Below are 22,840 nucleotides of genomic sequence, written 5' to 3'. Positions count from 1 at the left end.
TTGGCCCCGTAGATTAACTGGAGAAATTTACGAAAAAAATCACTTTAAAAGGCAATATCAAGTTAAGGGGTCAATTGAATATCTTTGTCATATCAACTTGTTTTTATATCTTATATACATTAATATCTTTGTCTATAATAATACATTAGATTATAAACAAAAAACTGCTAAATTTCCTTAAAATTACAAATTCTGGGACAGTTATCCAACAACCGGTTGTCTGATTAGTTTTCAAGACTAATTGATCTTAATCTGATGACCATTTCTATCCCATGTCAGATTTGCTCTAAGTGCTTTAGTTTCAGAACTGTTTACAAAAAGATGCATTTTATTCCACTGTCCTTTTTTTAGCCATGTCTGTCATCTTGATTGGCAGGCGGGATCATCTAACACATTTTTTTTCCAAGATACCTTAATGATGATTGTAACCACGTCAGCTTAATTTTGTCTCAGTAGTTTTAGAGGAAAAGATTTTGATAAAAGTTTATTTACAAGTATATGACAGATGCAAAGTGATAATAAAAGCTTGATTACAGCCCATTTAGATATTTGACGGACACTGGTGCACTTTTAAAGGGAAGATGTCATGAGCTAAATCTTTAAAGGGAAAAAGTTCCAATATTAGTAGACTAAATAATTCATCCATGATGGTCTATTTGTAGATCTTATTTTGCAGATGCTGATCATAAATATAATGTTTTCAAAATAAAATAGGAAATATGTAAACAGCTGAAAATAAAATAGTCATTTAAGGGCAATCAATTCAATAAGGGGTCAACTGACGATTTTTGCCATGTTGACTCATTTGCTTTAGATCTTGACTCTTTGATCTTTTGTCTATTTAAATTTGCTTTCTATCTTTCTATACGTAAAATAATATAGAGTAAAAAAAAGGAAAGATTTGAAAGCCACCATTGGTTGCAATTGACTGTTGAAACAAGGTGATCATTAGTGCAGGTTTGACTGTATAGCTATATTCATCCCAAGCAGAATTTTCTAATCCTTTAAAAACACATTTTTCTCAAATAGTTGTTACCTGCTATTGGTCGACTTGTTAAATTCTTTTTAAATTTATCACAATATAATACTTTATTTCCTCCTTTCTTATTCTTGAATGATGGTTGGCTAGGGCTGGCTTTCCCAATAGATTTCACTGTAAAACAAGAGTTTGTTGACACACAAATGTCTTCACTGATACAACTTTTTTCAAAATAATAGGCAAAAATGCAAAAAGCTGATAATAAAAAAGTCATTTAGGACAATAACTTCAATAAAGGGCTAACTGACAATTTTGGGAATGTTCACTTATTTGTTTTAGATCTTGACTTTTTGATCATTTTGCCTATTAACATTTGCTTTCTACATGTATATATTTCTATGATTCTTAAAAAAAAATTAAGACAATAGGAATCAAAAAGATATATTTTCATTTAAGATCAATAACTTCAGTTTATTTAGAAGCAACTTATTGAAAATAACAATAACTAAACGGTACCAATATGACTGAGAATGGTTTTCTAAGGTTTATAAAAAATGAGAAATTGTCCAAAAGTAATGTGAGTTAATCAAGTCTTTTTTCTATATATTTTACATAACTTTGTAATTTTCAAACATATCTATATCATGTAATATATGTCCTTTTTTCACTCTTCCCTATGAAAATTTTGATGCCTTTTTGATTGCACAATTTGATGGGTCATTACTGGTCCTTTATCTTGAACTAGCAGAGTGAATATGACTAGGCATATTCAAATATAACCTATTTAAGCCCATTTATTTAAATTTTCTCAATCATTTTTTACCTGTTATTGGTCTGCTAGTTAAATTCTTTTTGACTACATCACTATATAGCGCTTCATTTTCTTTCTTATCTTTGATAGATTGTTTGCTTGTTTTGGCTTTCTCAATAGCTTTCACTGTAAAAAAAAAGTTCTAAATTACCAGTATGGCCTGAATTTTGAACAATAATCATGATAATATGATAGATTAACTATAGTATATGATAAACACCCTTAAAATCAACAACCTGATGTTAGTTATACTTATGACATATGTTGAATTGTTCATGTTTGTTATACTTATGACATATGTTGAATTGTTCATGTTTGTTATACTTGTGACATATGTTGAATTGTTCATGTTTGTTATACTTATGACATATGTTGAATTGTTCAAGTTTGTTCTACTTATGACATATGTTGAATTGTTCATGTTTGTTACACTTGTGACATATTTTGGAATTGTTCATGTTTGTTATACTTATGACATTTGTTGAATTGTTCATGTTTGTTATACTTATGTTCATTATCAGGTTGTTATACTTATAACTTATGTTCATATTTTTAAGGTTACCTATTTAACACTGTAATTAAATCTTTAAATATTGTTTTATTTGGTATAATATTGATTCTGTTATCAGCAAATTAGCCCAACTTGTAACTACACATAGGTACATTCACTTAAAACAACCAGTTGATACATATACTTTTGCACTGCACAACTGCCTGAAAACAAGAATGTGTCCAAAGTACATAGATGCCCCACTCGCACATTATTTTCCATATTCCATGGACCATGAATTTGGGTAAAAATCTAATTTGGCATTAAAATTAGAAAGATCATACCATATATAGGTACAGGTGTACTAAGTTTCAAGTTGATTGGACCTTAGCTTCATCAAAAACTACCTTGACCAAAAACTTTAACCTGAAACTGGCACTTTCATTTTTATATGTTCAGTGGACCTTGAAATTGGGGTCAAAAGTCTAATTTGGCTTTAACATTAGAAAGATCATATCATAAGCAACAAGTGTACTAAGTTTTACGTTGATTGGATTTCAGCTTCATCAAAAACTACCTTGACAAAAAACTTTAACCTGAAGCAGGACAGGGACGAACGTAGGTTGGGAATAAAAGTATTCAACACAAAAAGTACACTTAAAAGACTATGTTATAGTGGGACAGTAGTAGGAACTCACATAAAAAAAATAGCTGAAAAATTTAAATAAGCAGTTTCAGAAAGATTATATTTATACTTACACCGATGCTAACAACAACGTGGAGAAGAGTTTGGACCATAACTTCCAAAATCAATCCAAAAATGTTTTGAACCATATATAAACTAGAGAATCTCAAGATCCTGTGTGGCTCACCTGATTCTATACTTGGAATTTTGAAATAATATTAAAAATGTAAATAAAAAATTGTAACAGATACTTATAATGATGTTTTAGGCCAAATTTGATTTAATATTGTTATGTTTGATCAGTAGTTCTCTTAAAGAAGACATTTGTATGTAATTCCCATAGGATCCCATGTTAAAATAAGTCCCCCAATGGCGGCAATCTTAAATAATGGAACGGCTTCAAAATAACAACACATTGTTTAGTACCTCATAAGGAACATTCATGATAAATTTTGTTTCATTCTATTCAGTGGTTCTTTAAAATAAAACATTTGTATGTATTTCCCATAGGGTCCTATATTAAACTAGGTCCCCCCTGGTGGCCATCTTGGATAATGGAAAAGCTACAAAATAACAACACTTGGTCAGCACCTCATAAGGAACATTCATGCCATGTTTGATTTCATTCTATTCAGTACATTTGTACGTATGTCCCATAGGGTCCTATGTTAAACCATCGATTAACGTATATACGGAATTCGATTTACGTATATACGTAATTATTTCTGTATATACAGAATTTGATTAACGTATATACGGAATTCGATTTACGTATATACATAAATCGAATTCCGTATATACAGAAATAATTATGTTTATACGTAAATAAGTATTTTTGACCCTGATTCCGCGCCATACATAGGGTCCTATGTTAAACCAAGTCCCTGCTTGTGGCCATCTTATATAATGGATCGGTTTCAAAGTAAGAACCAGGCCTCGACAATAACGCTTATCCGATTGTCCGGTACCAGAGGGAAAAAAGGTCGAACAAGTAAAAGCTGGATCAAGCTTGTCCCTCGGGACAAGTACAATTATTCTGCAGAAAATAAATTTATTCCAACTTTGATAAACAAAGTATTTTATTATCAACAAAAACAAGAAAAAACAAATATTAATTTGACATGTTTTCTGTATTCTGTTTATTCAAATGCAAAACCTTTTTCTTCAACATGTTTACTTGCAATCGATAATTTTTAACTGGTTCTTTGTCAGGTACTTTTTAACAGGTAAAAGGAATACTATTCTCAGAAAACAGTCTTACTGATCGGAATCAATGATGCGCTTTGTAGAAAAGGTAACTTTACAGGACAGTTCGTCACCTCGAAAGATTCAGCTCCAATTGTTTAAGAGACAGTTTGGCACCGTAGAAGACATATTTAGTAGACATGATTGATAGACAGTTTGACAAGGCAGGAGACATTTTGGGACCAAGACAAATCTGTACCTCATTTGAACCTCATTTGCTACCTTATTCTGTTCCTTATAATAAATACCATACCGGTAATTTTTTCACAAAAATATTTTTTTTTATTTACCATAAAATTCACAAAATCATATTTGATCATAAGTAGAAAAAAACATTACTTGCAATATGGTGACCTATAGTTGTTAATTTCTGTGTCATTTGGTCTTTTGCAGAGAGTTGTCTCATTGGCAATCAGACCTTATGATGGCTTATCTTCTTTTTATTGATTGCATTTGAATAAACTTTTTTTTTAACTCAAAAAAAAATAAACAGAATACAAATCCAATGAGTGTACAGGCCTATCAGATGGTGCCTCATGATTAAGAATCTGATGAGACTAGCATTGATGGAAGCTAGAACCTAATTCCTGTGATATGACTAGTTTCGCAGTTGTACTTGACTCATATTTTTGAAAAGTATTTTTTAAAAAATACATCAAATTCTGTTATATTGTTTAAATTCGTTTTGTTCCTTTAATCAACTAAAAATGTAAAAAAGGTTATTTTTAATAAATTTTTGGACAAGTAACAATTTCATTCGGACAAGTAAATTTTGGTATGTGCTTGTCCTACAGGACAAGTTGAAAAAAAAGTTATTGTAGAGGCCTGAGTGTTAACACTTGGTCAACACCTCATAAGGAACATTCATGCTATGTTTGGTTTCATTCCATTTAGTGGTTCTCTAAAAGAAGACATTTGTAAGTATTTCCCATAGGGTACTAAGTTTAACTAAGTCCTCTGCTGGCAGCCATCTTGGATAATGGATCAGCTACAAACTAACAACACTTGGTCAACACCTCATAAGGATCATTCATGCTATGTTTGGTTCCATTTCATTCAGTGGTTCTCTAGAAGATGTTCAAAATGTGAAAAGTTACGCCGACAATGACGAACGCCAAGTAATGAGAAAAGCTCACTTGGCCCTTTGAGCCAGGTGAGCTGAAAACAAAATTCCTAAACTTTGAATGAGAAAGTTAGAACATAATATAATATTTTTTTCCCATATTTTCAATGGAGATTTTTTTTTTATCAAGTCATGTGAGTAATAACAGCTGGTATCAACATAGTGTAAGAAAATGATAAGAACACTGGATTAATTTGGTGTTTACATTAATTGCACTTTTCTGATCATGTCTTTTAAAAGTTACAGATAATTCAAATTTAACTTAACCACTCAGGAACTAAAAAAATCCAATTCAGCCTTTAATTTTGAATGAACTCAGACAGAACTTCAATTTACCTGGCTTTTGATGTTGAACAACAGGAGACTCTACCTCGGCTGCTGGTCCCTTTACCAACTTTGTTTTCAGCACTGACACTACATACATAATGTTTGTCCAGCTTCAGATTCTTAATGGTATAGGAGGTGACAAATGATCTGCCTCGTCCAATCTTTTTCCAGTCATCAGAATCAACCATTTTCAGGGAAATATTGTACCCAGTAACCTTTGAATCGCCAATTGCCTTTGGCCTTGTCCATTCCAAAGTCAACTTGTCATTGGTCCTCGTCTTCACCTTCAAATTTTCAGGTGCTTGTGGTACCTCTGTTGTACATGGAGATTAAATATTTAGTTGATTTCTTATCTTAAATTCAAACACATAAGTATGAAGCAGGGAAACTAGAGTCTCTAGCAAGCTGGGCTTGCTCACCTGCATCTTCAACAATAGCAATTTTTGTTTAAAACTAGAGGCTAGCTCTCATGAGCCTGTGTCGCTTAAATGAATCTTCTGTGGTTTTGAAAATCATTTAAAATAAGGTTTAAATCATAATAAATAGTATAAGCATTGTGGCTTAGTTTTATTCTAATTGGCCCCGTAGATTAACTGGAGAAATTTACGAAAAAATTGTTAAAAATTCACTTTAAAAGGCAATATCAATTTAAGGGGTCAATTGAATATTTTTGTCATATCAACTTCTTTTTAGATCTTATATACATTATCTTTGTCTATAATAATACATTAGATAATAACCAAAAAACTGCTCAATTTCCTTAAAATTACAAATTCAGGGACAGTTATCCAACAACCAGTTGTCTGATTAGTCTTAAGTTTTCAGGACTAATTGATCTTAATCTGATGACCATTTCTATCCCATGTCAGATTTGCTCTAAGTGCTTTAGTTTCAGAACTGTTTACAAAAAGTTGCATTTTACTCCTATGTCCTTTTTTTAGCCATGTCTGTCATCTTGATTGGCAGGCGGGATCATCTAACACATTTTTTTCCAAGATACCTTAATGATGATTGTAACCACGTCAGCTTAATTTTGTCTCAGAAGTTTTAGAGGAAAAGATTTTGATAAAAGTTTATTTATAAGTATATGACAGATGCAAAGTGATGAGAAAAGCTTGATTACAGCCTATTTAGATATTTGACGGACACTGGTGCACTTTTAAAGGGAAGATGTCATGAGCTAAATCTTTAAAGGGAAAAAGCTCCAATATCAGTAGACTAAATATTTCATCCATGATGGTCCATTTGTAGATCTTATTTTGCAGATGCTGATCATAAATATAATGTTTTCAAAATAAAATAGGAAATATGTAAACAGCTGAAAATAAAATAGTCATTTAAGGGCAATCAATTCAATAAGGGGTCAACTGACGATTTTTGCCATAAGACTCATTTGCTTTAGATCTTGACTCTTCGATCTTTTGTCTATTTAAATTTGCTTTCTATCTTTCTTATAATACTTAAAATAATATAGAGTAAAAAAAAAGAAAGATTTGAAAGCCACCATTGGTTGCAATTGACTGTTGAAACAAGGTGACCAGTAGTGCAGGTTTGACTGTATAGCTACATTCATCCCAAGCAGAATTTTCTAATCCTTTAAAAACACATTTTACTCAAATAGTTGTTACCTGCTATTGGTGGACTTGTTAAATTCCTTTTAAATTTATCACAATATAATACTTTATTTCCTCCTTTCTTATTCTTGAATGATGGTTGGCTAGGGCTGGCTTTCCCAATAGATTTCACTGTAAAACAAGAGTTTGTTGACACACAAATGTCTTCACTGATACAACTATTTTCAAAATAATAGGCAAAAATGCAAAAAGCTGATAATAAAAAAGTCATTTAGGACAATAACTTCAATAAAGGGTCAACTGACAATTTTGGGAATGTTCACTTATTTGTTTTAGATCTTGACTTTTTGATCATTTTGCCTATTAACATTTGCTTTCTACATGTATATATTTCTATGATTCTTAAAACAAAAATATAAGACAAAAAGGAATAAAACAGTTGTTGGCTGATGACACAGGTTATGTTTTTCTCATATATTTTATGATAAAATTGAGAATGGAAATGGGGAATGTGTCAAAGAGACAACAACCCGACCAAATAAAAAACAACAGCAGAGGGTCACCAACAGGTCTTCAATGTAGCGAGAAATTCCCGCACCCGGAGGCGTCCTTCAGCTGGCCCCTAAACAAATATATACTAGTCCAGTGATAATGAACGCCATACTAATTTCCAAATTGTACACAAGAAACTAAAATTAAAATAATACAAGACTAACAAAGGCCAGAGGCTCCTGACTGGGGACAGGCACAAAAATGTGGTGGGGTTAAACATGTTTGTGAGATCTCAACCCTCCCCCTATACCTCTAACCAATGTAGAAAAGTAAACGCATAACAATACGCACATTAAAATTCAGTTCAAGAGAAGTCCGAGTCTGATGTCAGAAGATGTAACAAAAAAAAATAAACAAAATGACAATAATACGAAAATAACAACAGACTACTAGCAGTTAACTGACATGCCAGCTCCAGACTTCAATTAAACTGACTGAAAGATTATGATTTCATCATATGAACATCAGGCACAATCCTTCCCGTTAGGGGTTTAGTATCATACCATCATAACATATATGAGAAGAACATAACCCGTGTCATGCCAACAACTGTTTTTAGAATAAATGTGTTTAGTTTCCGATGCAAAGACCTTATCAGTGACTCAATATTAACGCCAAAATATGCAATCTTTAATGACTTGACAACAGTATCGTAATTATATCCCTTCTTAATAAGTCTATTCAAAGGTTTTGTAAGTTTCTGAGGTGAATACTGACACCTTTGTGCTTTATAAAGAATATTTCCATAAAAAATTGAATGTGAAATACCTGAACGTATTAGAAGTCTGCATGTTGAGCTATATTTACGAATGATGTCTTTATACCGATGATAAAATTTAGTAAATGTTTTGACTAGTTTGTGATATCGAAAACTCTGGTGTAATAATTTTTCAGTAATACATAAATTTCTCTCGTTAAAATCTAAAACATTGTTACACACACGGAGCGAATCGTACAAGTTGAGATATATAAACACCGTAAGATGGTGACAAGGGAACGTCACCATCTAAAAACGAATAATTAACGATAGGAAATGAAAAATCATCCCTTTTATCATAAATTTTAGTATTCAGCTTTCCATTAATGATATAGATATCAAGATCGAGAAAAGGGCAGTGGTCATTGTTAGTATTAGCTTTATTTAAAGTAAGTTCAACAGGATAAATTTCATTAATATACATACTGAAGTCGTCATTATTGAGAGCCAAAATATCATCCAAATATCTAAAAGTATTATTAAATTTGTTTATCAGATGTTGTTTCGATGGGTCTTTGCTTATTTTTGTCATAAATTGTAACTCATAACAATACAAAAACAGGTTCCGCAATAAGTGGTGCACAGTTAGATAGTATGATACTGAACCCCTAAGGGGAGGGATTGTGCCTGATATTCATATGATGAAGACATAATCTTTCAATCAGTTTAATTGAGGTCTGGAGCTGGCATGTCAGTTAACTGCTAGTAGTCTGTTGTTATTTATGTATTATTGTCATTTTATTTATCTTATTTTGTTTCATCTTCTGACATCGGACTCAGACTTCTCCTGAACTGAATTTTAATGTGCGTATTAGGGGTGTGGAAATGCTATGCCTGACTCGCCATTTGAACAACCGGAGAAGTAATTATTTTTGTCTTGGTTGCCGGTGGACAAGTAAAAAAATTTACAAGACAAAGTCCAACAAAAACATAAAATTAATTTCAAAACGTATAAAGATGTTTAATTTATGTAAAAGAAACCAATGTTCAGCAAGTAAAAACATCAATGTTCATGACGATAAATATTACATGATACCTGAAATAGATCAATAACCAAAATAAATAAAAATAAGTATGCGAACCAGAGTCGCGTAACATTGCATTGGCTTTGTCCATTGACCCGGGATTGTCGATTAGGTTTTATCCATCATTTACCGGAAGTGTCATTTCTTTAAATTTTGTATCGAGATTCAGATTGATAAATACAGTGAAACCTGGGTAAACCGAACCCTGATAAAAAACGAATTTCAGTTTAAACCGAACAATTTTCAAAGTCCCGAAAAATTTCCCTATCAATTAACGTTAATCTAACCTGACAAAACCGAACCCTGTCAACACCGAATTCCGAACGCTTTTTGAAGGCTAGTTAGTAAATTTGTCTTTAAAAATTACCTGTCAAAATCGATCAATAGCAATCAAAACAAAAAAGCATTTTTAATTATTTGCATGATTTAATTAAACAAACACAGGAAGACAGAGTATCCCAGAGGGTATTTGAGGTTAATTAACTGGTGAGTTGTTATTACAAATTAATTAGCATGTTTGTGTCCATGTCTAAAGTAATTTTTTGTAAAGAAATGTTAAACTGGTCAGCTACCCCCATGGCCGATAATGACAAGGAAGGAACTTTCAGATCAGTTAAATGCACGTTACTCAAATAATTACGACCACAAACTCGCAACTGCCATTTTGTAGCTAAACTGTTTAATTAAATAATAGTTTTAAAGCTTTTCACTGGATTAAGAAGTCATGCAACACAACAAGGTATATGGCTTTCGATTGTCGGATTCTCGTTAGAGGCCCTATATATTTGATACACATGCTCCCAAAGACTTCCGTTAGCTATTCAGCAACGATAAAGTCCGAGAATAAACTGGACCCCTGCTTTTGTTTCACTCTTATCGTGTGTCGAAGTATCAATCAGCAGGTGACCAGGTTAAGTGGAGAACTCGTGTGTACAATGACATTCCAGATTCAACTACGGAATCGTCATTTGAAAGCGTCTGCGAACCTGAATTAGTCAGTGAATTATAGATGAGAAAATAATTATCAAAAGCAAAATTTCTCTTTGTCGGACATCTCACAACGACGAGCGTGATTGACGGAGTTGTGTTTGATTTATTAACAAAAATGAAGCAAAACGTTGATCATCTCTACTTATATTTTTTACATTTACATTTAAATCAACACAAAAATAATTTGTCGTCTATTGTGTCACCTATAATCCCGTGTCAGTAAGTGCCAAAATTATTTTGGTGTCAACTTCCGTTTATCTCTATAATCCGAACACCTGTGAAAACCGAACAAAACGCAAAGTCTCGTGGGTGTTCGGTTTGGACAGGTTTCACTGTACTTAATAAAAAGCTGGGCAAGCAAGACAAAAAGAGTCATGAGTCGAGTAGAAAACCTAAATGCAAATGGAGGACACAGAGTATTTAAAAAAAAAAACAGAAGCGAGAATTTCAGACATCGTGGATATCAGATTGACCCTGGCTATCTATGGAAATTCGGAAAATAAATTAAGTTTTGTCTTATTTATAGATGTAAGGTCAACATTATTTGTTGTCAAGTGGTAAATAGAAGGGACGTTTTAATTGCCCATCAATACAATAATAAATATTAATCAAGAAATAGTTAATCTATTATTCAGTTTACATTTCTTCAATCACTGTCCTCAAATTTAGTATCTGTAGCTACTGGCTACAATTTTTATTAAAAAAACTGCTGCAAAATTGTTCTTTACATGTCATTTCATTGGTTGGTTTGCTGTTAGGTTTTGTCCCATTGATGTTTATCAATTTCCTAATTTTTTACACATATTAACAAATGAATTTCATGTGTTTATAATGAACAACAGTGCTAAGTAAGAATCATATATTAGCTAACAAGAAATACTTCAATATTTATTGAAATCATCAGGGCAAGTAAAAAAAATTCTGGACAAGTAAAATTTTTGTTTTACTTGCCCAGGGACAAGTGCTCACAACAAATATTTCCACACCCCTGCGTATTGTTATGTGTTTACTTTTCTACATTAGCTAGTGGTATAGGGGAGGGTTTAGATCTCATAAACATGTTTAACCCGGCCGCAATTTAGCGCCAGTCCCAAGTCAGGAGCCTCTGTCCTTTGTAAGTCTTGTATGATTTTCAATTTTAGTTTCTTGTGAATAATTCAAAGTTTAGTATGATGTCCATTATAACTGTACTAGTATACATATTATTTAAGGGGCCAGCTGAAGGACACCTACGGTTGCAGGAGATTCTCGCTACATTGAAGACCCTTTGGTGGCCTTCGACTGTTGTCTAATCTATGGTCGGGTTGTTGTCGCTTTGACACATTCCCCATTACCTTTCTCAATTTTATTAACAGCCCAGCTATATACTGATACCATGTTTACATTCACTGCACCAGTGCATTGGTCTAAGATTTCTCTCAAGTCTAACAGTTTTTTATTTTTTAATGTTTTGTAAGGGTTCAATGTTGTACATTAAAGCGAGGCTAGTCCCTATAGAAAACATGGAAATTTCTGACCAAAACATTGAATGGCAACTTTTTATCTCTTAATTGATAAAGATCCTATTTCAAACTTTCTAAGCTCCTGCAGCACAAACAATAGTTTTATTTCTATCAACCCACCATTTTTAGTGACATACTTGCATTGATCAAGATTTTGAAATCTTCCCTAATTAAACTGCAAAATTAAAACAAGATCGAACATTGGAAAACTTCATTAACTGTAAATATATTGCTACAACCAGTTATGTAAAGGAAATATAAATTTGTGGCAAATTTTGATGCTTTTTCAGATAAGCCTAACATTGTTTTACTTCACTGGATTCCTAAGACAGTCAGAAATGAAATACCTTTTTTTTTCAAATTTTTGGCTTTGGTTAAAAGTCCAATCTTTAAAATATATGAGTTAATCAAGTCTTTTTCTATATATTTCACATAACTTTATATATTTCAAACATATCTATATCATGTAACATATGTCCTTTTTTCACTCTTCCCTATGAAAATTTTGATGTCTTTTTGATTGCACAATTTGATGGGTCATTACTGGTCCTTTATCTTGAACTAGCAGAGTGAATATGACTAGGCATATTCAAATATAACTTATTTAAGCCCATTTATTTAAATTTTCTCAATCATTTTTTACCTGTTGTTGGTCTGCTAGTTAAATTCTTTTTGACTACATCACTATATAGCGCTTCATTTTCTTTCTTATCTTTGATAGATTGTTTGCTTGTTCTGGCTTTCTCAATAGCTTTCACTGTAAAACAAAAGGTCTAAATTACCAGTATGGCCTAAATCTTGAACAATAATCATGATAATATGATAGATTAACTATAGTATAATGATAAACACCCTTAAAATAAACAACCTGATGTTTGTTATACTTATGACACATGTGGAATTGTTCATGTTTGTTATACTTATGACATATGTTGAATTGTTCATGTTTGTTATACTTATGACATATGTGGAATTGTTCATGTTTGTTATACTTATGTTCATTATCAGGTTGTTATACTTATAAACTTATGCTCATATTTTCAAGGTTACCTATTTAACACTGTAATTAAATCTTTAAACATTGTTATGTTTGGTATAAGTATTGATTTTGTTATCAGCAAATTAGACCAACTTGTAACTACACATAGGTACTTTCACTGTAAAACACCCAGTTGATACATATAGTTTGGCACTGCAAAACTGCCTGAAAACAAGAATGTGTCCAAAGTACACAGATGCCCCACTCACACATTATTTTCCATATTTAATGGACCGGGAAATTGGGTAAAAAGTTTAATTTGGCATTAAAATTAGAAAGATCATACCATATAAAGGTAACATGTGTACCAAGTTTTGAGGTTGATTGAATCATCAAAAACTACCTTGACCAAAAACTTTAACCTGAAACTGGCACTTTCATTTTATATGTTCAGTGGACCCTGAAATTGGAGTCAAAAGTCTAATTTGGCTTAAAAATTAGAAACATAATATCATAAGCAACAAGTGTACTAAGTTTCAAGTTGATTGGACTTCAGCTTCATAAAAAAATACCTTGACCAAAAACTTTAACCTGAAGCGGGACAGAGACGAACGTAGGTGGGGCATCAAAGTTTTCAACACAAAAAGTACACAGAAAGAGCTATGTTATAGTCGGACAGTAGTAGAAACTCACACAAAAATAGCTGAAAAATTTAAATTAGCAGTTTCAGTAAGATTGTATTTATACTTACATACGGTTTATTTTCTGGAAACTATAAAAATGCTTATTTTAGCCCTTTTTTGGCCCTTTATACATAAACTGTTCGAACCAAAACCCCCTAAATAAATCCCAGCCTTCCTTTTATGATTTCAAACCTAGTTTTAAAATTTCATATATTTCTATTTTCTTATAAATACTTAAGGATGTACTTAGGTGAGGTTAGGTGAAAATTAATAAATTAAGAAGTTAAAATTGATACTATAAGTTGATAGAGCATCAATTAAGGATAAAAATAAGCTAAAAATATTGATAGGTCATGGACCTCTTTTTCGAGATATTTGAGATTTAAAAAATGGCGGGAAAAGGCTGACTCAGACTTTTACCTTATATTTGCATTGGTATTATTAGGTCTCAAAACAAAAGAAAGAAAATTAAGAATCTTCTAAAATTTTGGTAAATGAACTTTCATGAGCTATTAAGTCTTACATGAAAAAATAAATGGGTGTTATGGGGCAAAATATTTTACATTGTATTATATGGAAAAACACCAAGGAGTCCGAACATTTGACACAAATTCCAAAACCTCACCTAAGTACATCCTTAAGTTATTATCAAGAAACCAATGGTCTTATAACTAAATAATAATCTGACACAAATGCTCACAACGACGTGGACATGAGTTTGGACCATAACTTCCAAAATCAATCCAAAAATGTTTTCAACCATATATAAAATAAAATTAACTTAATCACTCAGGAACTAAAAAATCCAATTCAGCCTTTAATTTTGAATGAACTCAGACAGAACTTCAATTCACCTGGCTTTTGATGTTGAACAACAGGAGACTCTACCTCGGCTGCTGGTCCTTTACCAACTTTGTTTTCAGCACTGACACTACATACATAATGTTTGTCCAGCTTCAGATTCTTAATGGTATAGGAGGTGACAAATGATCTGCCTCGTCCAATCTTTTTCCAGTCATCAGAATCAACCATTTTCAGGGAAATATTGTACCCAGTAACCTTTGAATCGCCAATTGCCTTTGGCCTTGTCCATTCCAAAGTCAACTTGTCATTGGTCCTCGTCTTCACCTTCAAATTTTCAGGTGCTTGTGGTACCTCTGTTGTACATGGAGATTAAATATTTAGTTGATTTCTTATCTTAAATTCAAACACATAAGTATGAAGCAGGGGAACTAGTGTCTCTAACAAGGTGGGCTTGCTCACCTGCATCTTCAACAATAGCAATTTTTGTTTAAAATTAGAGGCTAGCTCTTGTCGCTTACATGAATCTTCTGTGGTTTTGTAAATCATGTAAAATGAGTTATGAATCATAATAAATAGTATAAGATACCCTAATAATTAAAATAAAAAAGGTTATCCCACTAGTATCTTGACTTAGACAATACTTACTGAAGACCCCTTATCATTATTTAAATTAGTTTTCAAGTTAAGACCATTTGAAATTGTTGGGTTTTTTTTAACAATTTTCCCTTACACTTCAATAGTTAATCCCTATGTACTATATTCAGACATGATTGCCATGTTAGTTGGATGGCATTGTGGCTTAGTTTAATTCTAATTGGCCCGTAGATTAATTAACTGCTGGAAAATAATTTTTTTAAAGAAAAGTTTACGAAAAAAATCGTTAAAAATTTACATTAAAGACTTAGTGCTTTAGTTTCAGAATTATTTACAAAAAGCTGCATTTTACTCCTATGTCCTTTTTTTAGCCATGTCTGTCATCTTGATTGGCAGGCAGGATCATCTAACAAATTTTTTTACCAAGATACCTTAATGATGATTGTAACCATGTCAGCTTAATTTTGTCTCAGTAGTTTTAGAGGAAAAGATTTCTATAAAAGTTTTATTATAAGTATATGACAATGGACTATGAGGAGGGACAATGGCAGATGCCAAGTGATGAGAAAAGCTCACATTGAAAGTGAAACAAAGGCAAACCATTTTATTGACAGATTTGATCCACAAAAATCATTCTTATAGTAAAAACAATGATAAACATTTACTTTTCATATATAATATGAATTAAGGGGGTTCACAGGTCCAAGTCAATTGTTTTTCTTAATATAGGATTTCACTATACATTGTATTTTCCTATAAATGAACTTTATCTTATACCTTTCAATTATGCTCAAAATCTGCCTTTGAAAGAAGCCTACATTTTTGTAAAAGTACCTTTTTTCTGTTGAAGTAATAGGAGAAAAATTTCATGCATTTGTATGACTTAATATTTCCAGCATTGATGATCTTCACTCAAAAACTAACCTGCACATTTAGATTTAAGAAATCTGTCACCAGGTGGAAAATTTTCCTACAAAAAAAATCAATTGTGTTTTTTGTTAAAATTTATATTCATTTCTTAGCAAACAAAAACAATAATACCTCATTTAAGAGGGTTGTACACTAAAAGCTACATAACTTATCTTACCTGAGGCCCCCAACATAGATAAGCAGCATTTTAAATAACTATAGAGGCTCTGAGGAGTCTGTGTTAAGATAATTTTTTTTAATTGATGCATGAAATACTGCAACCATTATACTTTTGGCTTTCAATGTTGATTTATGATTTATTTGATGAACATTATTGCAGTTTACAGTTCATCTCAATCTATATTTATATTCAAGATAGTAACCACCAGAGTGCACACGCTGAAATGTCCCTCTTTCTTTACTTATCATTGATATTATGTTGATAGTCCTAAGTATAAAGCTTTACCACAACTGTCACATAAACTATAAAATTAACCAACAAAAATAAACATTGACCAATAAACCATGAAAATGAGGTCAAGGTCAGATGATCCATGCCAGGCAGACATGTACAGCTAACAATACTTCCATACAACAAATAAAAAGTTGACCTTATGCTTATAGTTAAAGAGAAACAGACCCAAAACAGAAAAACTAAACACTGAGAAATGAACTGTTAAAATGAGGTCAAGGTCAAAATTAACCTGCGCGACAGACATATAGATCATAACATATTTCCATACACCAAAGATAGTTGACCTATTGCATATAGTATTAGAAAAAAAGACCATAACTCAAAAACTTAACTTTGACCACTGAACCATGTGGGGGGTGTGAAAAATGAGGTCAAGGTCAGATGACACCTGCCAGCAAGACATGTTCACCTTACAATCATTCTATACGCCAAATATAGTAGACCTATTGCTTATAGTATCTGAGATATGGACTTGACCACCAAAACTTTACCTTGTTCACTGATCCGTGAAAAGAGGGTGAGGTCAAGTGAAAACTGTCTGACGGGCACGAGAACCTAGCAAGGTATGCACATACCAAATATAGTTAGCCTATAACTTATAATAATAGAGAATTTAACATTAAAAAAATTTTTAACTTTTTATTCAAGTAGTCACTGAACCATGAAATAAAGTCAAGGACATTGGACATGCGACTGACAGAAACTTCGAAAAATGAGGCATATGTATATTCAAAGTATGAAGCATCCAGGTCTTCCACCTTCTAAAATATAAAGCTTTTAAGAAGTAAGCTAATGCCACAGCCGTCGTAGCCACCGGATCATAACCCCTGAGTCGAGCTAGGCTGGAAAAAAAAAGCAAATTTTCCTTAAAATTACTAATACAGGGCAGCAAACCAACAACTGCTTTTCTGATTCTTCTGAAAATGTCACTTGGTCACTACAACAACAACAACAACAACAACATCATATAACAAGGGTTTTTAGTTTTATCCAGGTTCTCCACAGGGCAGAGTTTTTTAAGACCACAGTGGTCAACCCCTGAACATAGCTTGATACTGTCTGAATTTGGATTGTGATAAAATTTTTGACATAATATAGATTTTTGTCACAAAATAAATGTGGGTGTTGCTCAATTTGGTCTATGTGCATATCAAACAAAGGACATAGATGGATTCATGACAAAATTTTGTTTTGGTAATGGTGATGTGTTTGTAGATCTTTTTTGACTGAACTTTCTTCCTGCTTACAATTATCTCTATCATTAATCAACTTGGCCTAGTAGTTTTAGTGGAAAATATTTTGAAAAATTTACAGAATTTATGAAAATTGTTAAAAATAGACTATAAAGGGCAATAACTCCTTAAGGGGTCAATTGACCATTTAAGTCATGCTGACTTATTTAAGGTCTTACTTTGCAAAAACATTATTGCTGTTTACACTGTATCTTTATCTATAAAAATATTCAAGATAATAACATGCAAAATTTTCATAAAATTTGGAATTAAGGGGCAGCAACCCAACAATTGTTTGCCTGAATGGTCTGAAAATTTCAGAGCAAATATATAATGACCTAAAAACATTTTTTTTTCTGACAAATTTGCTCTTAATGCTTTGGTTTCAGATATGAGCCAACCAGATGCTCCACAAGGCCCAGCTTTATATGACCGCAGAGGTTGAACCCTGAACCGTTGGGGCAAGTATGGACACAACATTCAAGCTGGATTCAGCTCTAAATTTGGATTGTGATTAAATAGTTGACACAGCATAGGTTTCTGACACAGAATGATTGTGGTCTAATGAACTTAAAATACTTTTTTTTTCTTTGAGCAATTCACTATGCTGTTGAATATTAATCCTCTCAAAAAAATGTTTGAAGAAATTTTCTTTTTATTTATGAAATCTAAAATGAAAAAAATTTAACCCCCCCCCCCCATTTTTTTTTTCACATACCCCTTTCCCTTTATCCAAAACTGATCTCAATTCAAATTTCTAATGGAGTTTGCAACAATAACTACTCATTTAAATACATCATAAAATATTAAAATGTACCAAAAGGTGCTTGTTATCACTGAATGGTTTTAATTTATCAGTTGGTAGTAAAAGTAAATATACATTGTATATTGTATAAAACAATGATTTAAGTTGATTCAACTACTATTCTGGACAAAGAAAGATAACTCCAATCAATTGAAAATTTCTTGCTATTGCACAATATTGTGCAATTAGATACTTCTTGCCATTGCGCAATACTGTGCAATTGAAAATATTTGCTATTGCACAATACTTTGCAATTGAAGATTTCTTGCTATTGCACAATATTGTCACTGTGCAATTGAAAATTTCTTGCTATTGCACAATACTGTGTCATCTAATTACATCACAGATTGGTTATTATACTAGATATTAATGCTATTTATTTATGAGATTTTGAGTTTCGTTTTTTCATAAAAGAAACACATTGTGTTGACATGTATTTGTCAAAATCAGACTTGTAATAAACTCTCTTCTGGGATGTATCTTTGAAGCAATTCAGATTCAAAAGCGTAAAAACAATGAATTTATCGTAGAAGCTTTAAAAAGAGATCTATAAGAAAATATGTTTAGAGAATGGGTAATACATGTGTCAATCATGACTTCCCATCAAAAATGTAGTTGTCCTACTGGGTTTTGGTTATTAAAAGGATAGACATTGGATGAAAAATATTAATTGTTGCCAGCTGGGCGATCAGGGGGTTTTATACTGAGTGTAATGAACAGTTATTATGATATGCTGGAATAAATTGACTATCTGATTTGATCTGGAACGATATAACTAGTTGTTTTGTTCCGGCCAGAATTTTTCAACTAGCTACATTGTTCCGGGAATTTTCAACTAGCTACTTTTTTCTGGAACTTTTCAACTGCACTCGGAACAAAACAACTAGTTGAAAAGTTCCAACGGAACGAAATAACTAGTTAGAAAGTTCCGCCGGAACAAAGTAACTGGCGGAACATAGTGGCTGTTACATTTACGCATATTGTCATGACCATAAATATAGGTCATTTTTTTTAATGAGGTCATTGTTTGGTATGTAACGTCACGAACGTCAAGTTTTCATATTGTATGTGACGTCACGAACATCAAGTTTGCATATTTTTTGGCACACTAAATGCAACTATAAAAAATACAAAACACTCAAATAAATACAATAATAAACAAAATATTTTTAAAACAGCAGCAGGCAAATGGTAAGGTAACCCAGGTGCTTTGTATAAGCAGTTATTTTAAGGCTTTGAACCAAGACAAAAGCAGAACTGAAGGTAACCCAGTGCTAATCTATCGAGATCAGAAAACAGTTCATATAATATAATACTCTTCTGTTGAAATATATGATAAAGCGTATAATACATGGCAAAATCCGTATCACATGCCGTATCACCCTCGACCAATATCATCCCTCGGGCCTAAAGGCCCTTGGGCTGATATTGATGTCACGGGATGATACGACATATGATACGGATTTTGCCATGTATTATTCTCTATATATCAACAATTCACCAAAGTTTCATGAAAATTCAGCTGAAAGCTTTTTTTGAGTTATTGATAGTGTTGACAACAGAAGGATGAATCAACATACAACAGTGGGGCGATAAGAAACAATGAAGGAATCAGAAAGGACAAGATGATTGAAATATAACTCAACTTTTAGAGTCCAATGATCAACTTTAGAGTTAAACTTCACAGAGAGAAGTCAGTAAATAAGATGCAAAATTCAATTGTGTCTGATCCATTTGTCATTTGAAACAATAAAATATGTTTAAACCCACCTCAAAAAGATTTGTGAATTAATCAAGCATGCAATGAATTTTAGATAACACCCAAATATATATTTTCCGCTGAGCTCCTATGAAAACTGATAACTTATTATTTATGTAAGTTTCCTACCTGTTTGATATTATATGCTTGGTCAACTTGATTTCTGAAAAGAAAAAAAAAAAAGAAACATTAACACAGAGATATGTCTGGTCTACATGTATTTGTAGATCATGTTTATTTGTTATTCAATAATTCATATGTTGCAATTAAAATAGCAATACCTTAACATTTAAAGTATGCAAATATTCAAAGTCTTTTCATAGCAAATTTCATAATAATAGAATAATAGACAAACCTTGCATTTACCCCTACTTTCTATGAGGTGGGATAGGACCTTTATCGGGGACTCAGGGATCATGTGTTTTTAAGCTTAAGATTTCGAGATTGACCCTTTAAGGATCCAGGAATTCGTTTTTCAAAATTTTGGGATGTTGAATTGGGATTGTATTTTTTTTTAAATATCAAAAATTAGCTCAAAATCTTAACTGTGATTTTCAACAATTTATCAGGGTCCAAAGTCAGAAATTTCTGCAAAAAATTAAACTCAAACTTGATCTGTAACTCATCATGGTTAACTCACATACCAAAAATCAGCCAAATATCTAAAAGTGTTTAGAAAAAAAGACTGTGTAATGGTTTGTTGTGGAATGAGCGAATGACAGAATGACTGAGACAAGGGGTAAAACTATATTGCCCTGACAACTTTGTTCTGGGCCATAAAAAAAACTATGAAAATAATACATTGAACTTTATATCTAATTTTGAAAAATATGTATTTTCTATAAGGTTACATATTAAAAAATCTTAGAGGACAGATTAGCAACAAAGTACATTTTTTTTACTTTTGTTAGCACCTCATACGGAACATACAAATCATTACTGGATTCAATTCTTTTATTGGATCTAAATGGAAGACTTAAATTTGTTAAGTATTTCCCAGCATATGCTTAACTATAAAGCCCCCTTACTGAAGCCTACTTAGATAACAGATACTGAGATAGGCAACAAAGCAACAACACAGCTCTTAAGAAACAATTAATCATATAAAATAAGAAGATGTGGCCATGGTATGAGTGCCAATTAGCCAACCTTCCATCCGAGTGGCATTGTATATGAAGTCACCAATTTAGGTCAAATAATAGCCTTATTTCTACATCAAGCCTTGGCTTCCTTTGGATCCATTTGAAGCTTTTCTCTGGAAGACAATTTTATAATAGTATGTTTTTCCAATAGGTTACTATGTTACACTAAGGGCCACTATAGGCAACTTTCTAGGATAAAAAAGTAAGAATGCTAATTCAAGTTTACATCTCATAAGAAACATTCATGTCATATATTATTCCTATCACTATGAGTGATTCATGTAAGAATTTTTTATGTAATTCCTAAAACTAGGTACCCTGATGGTAGCTTTCTGGGATGACAAATCAGTGACAAGGTTACAAAACTTGGTAGGTAACCTGGTAAGCACCTCATCAAGAACATAAATACAATATTTGGTTTCAATGAATTCAAAGGTTCTTATAAAGAAAGAAGATGTTGGTTACATAACTATTGGTAAATAACACAGTTGCAACTATATGTACTATCCTTAATGGTTTGCGCCCAAAACATCGATAAGGACAAGTTACAGATATATCCAGCCATTTTCAAAAAAGTAGAGGGGAGGTCCCAACCAAGGAGAAAAGGGTGGATGGGGGTCCAACTTTATGTCCCCATTCAAATGCATTGGTCGTCAGAAAAAAAGGGTTTCAACCTCCGGAACTCGCCCCTGTATCTGCCACTGTTTATGTCACATTTTGAAAAAGCCTCATATAAACTATTTTAATCGAATTTAAACTGTTACAGGAAACAGGTAAAACACAATATTGGATTTACTCATTCCTATGCTTTTGCAAGCAAAGAGTCATGGTAAATTAGACAACATCAAACAGGTCAACCAGGTCGTTAATGCTGTGGTATGGCAAGGAACTGTTCAGGGTAAGGTGTTATTTAGTAAATGACATCAATTGTTTATAATCTGGTGTTTGGCGATCAGATAAGTTATGTAAAATATAGTATCCTTTTCGTCATAGAAAAACCAACAGAGAATGAATTTTCAGTTGTCTTGGCATAGGACCAAAATCTTTAAAAATTACCAATATAAATAAGATTAACTTCCAAATTTCAACATTCCTTAGTAGAATGATATAAATTCATGTCTATGTTAACGGGAGTCACATGTGGAGCTATATCTGCTTACCCTTCCGGAGCAACTGAGATCAACCCCAGTGTTAATGGTGAGGTGTGTGTTGCTCAGACTTCAGTTTTACATGTTGTGTTTTGTAAACTATTGTTAATGTCTGATTGTCTTTTTTTCTTCTTTTTTTGGTGATGGGCGTTGTTCAGTTAATTATAGACTTCAGTGGCGGATCCAGAAATTTTCATAAGTGGGGGGCCCCACTGACTGACCTAAGAGGGGGCCCGCTCCAGTCACGCTT

The 22,840-nt window shown here is 32.4% G+C and overlaps 1 protein-coding gene across 1 annotated transcript; it reads right to left on the bottom strand.

Moving 5' to 3' along the window:
* Nucleotides 1-5,665: 5,665 nt before the first annotated feature.
* On the bottom strand, nucleotides 5,666-14,879 carry LOC139509461 (cell adhesion molecule DSCAM-like; the record flags this gene model as incomplete). The annotated part of the gene is given in 4 exon segments (XM_071296163.1): nucleotides 5,666-5,973; nucleotides 7,289-7,405; nucleotides 12,704-12,817; nucleotides 14,577-14,879. Coding segments are annotated over 4 exon segments (717 nt in total).
* Between the last annotated feature and the right edge of the window lie 7,961 nt (nucleotides 14,880-22,840).

Source organism: Mytilus edulis, unplaced genomic scaffold (genome assembly GCF_963676685.1).
Source record: "Mytilus edulis unplaced genomic scaffold, xbMytEdul2.2 SCAFFOLD_1618, whole genome shotgun sequence".
NCBI classification, from domain to species: Eukaryota; Metazoa; Mollusca; class Bivalvia; order Mytilida; family Mytilidae; genus Mytilus; species Mytilus edulis.
The sequence above is the reverse complement of the archived record's forward strand: the minus strand, read 5'-3'. Positions and strand labels throughout refer to the sequence as shown.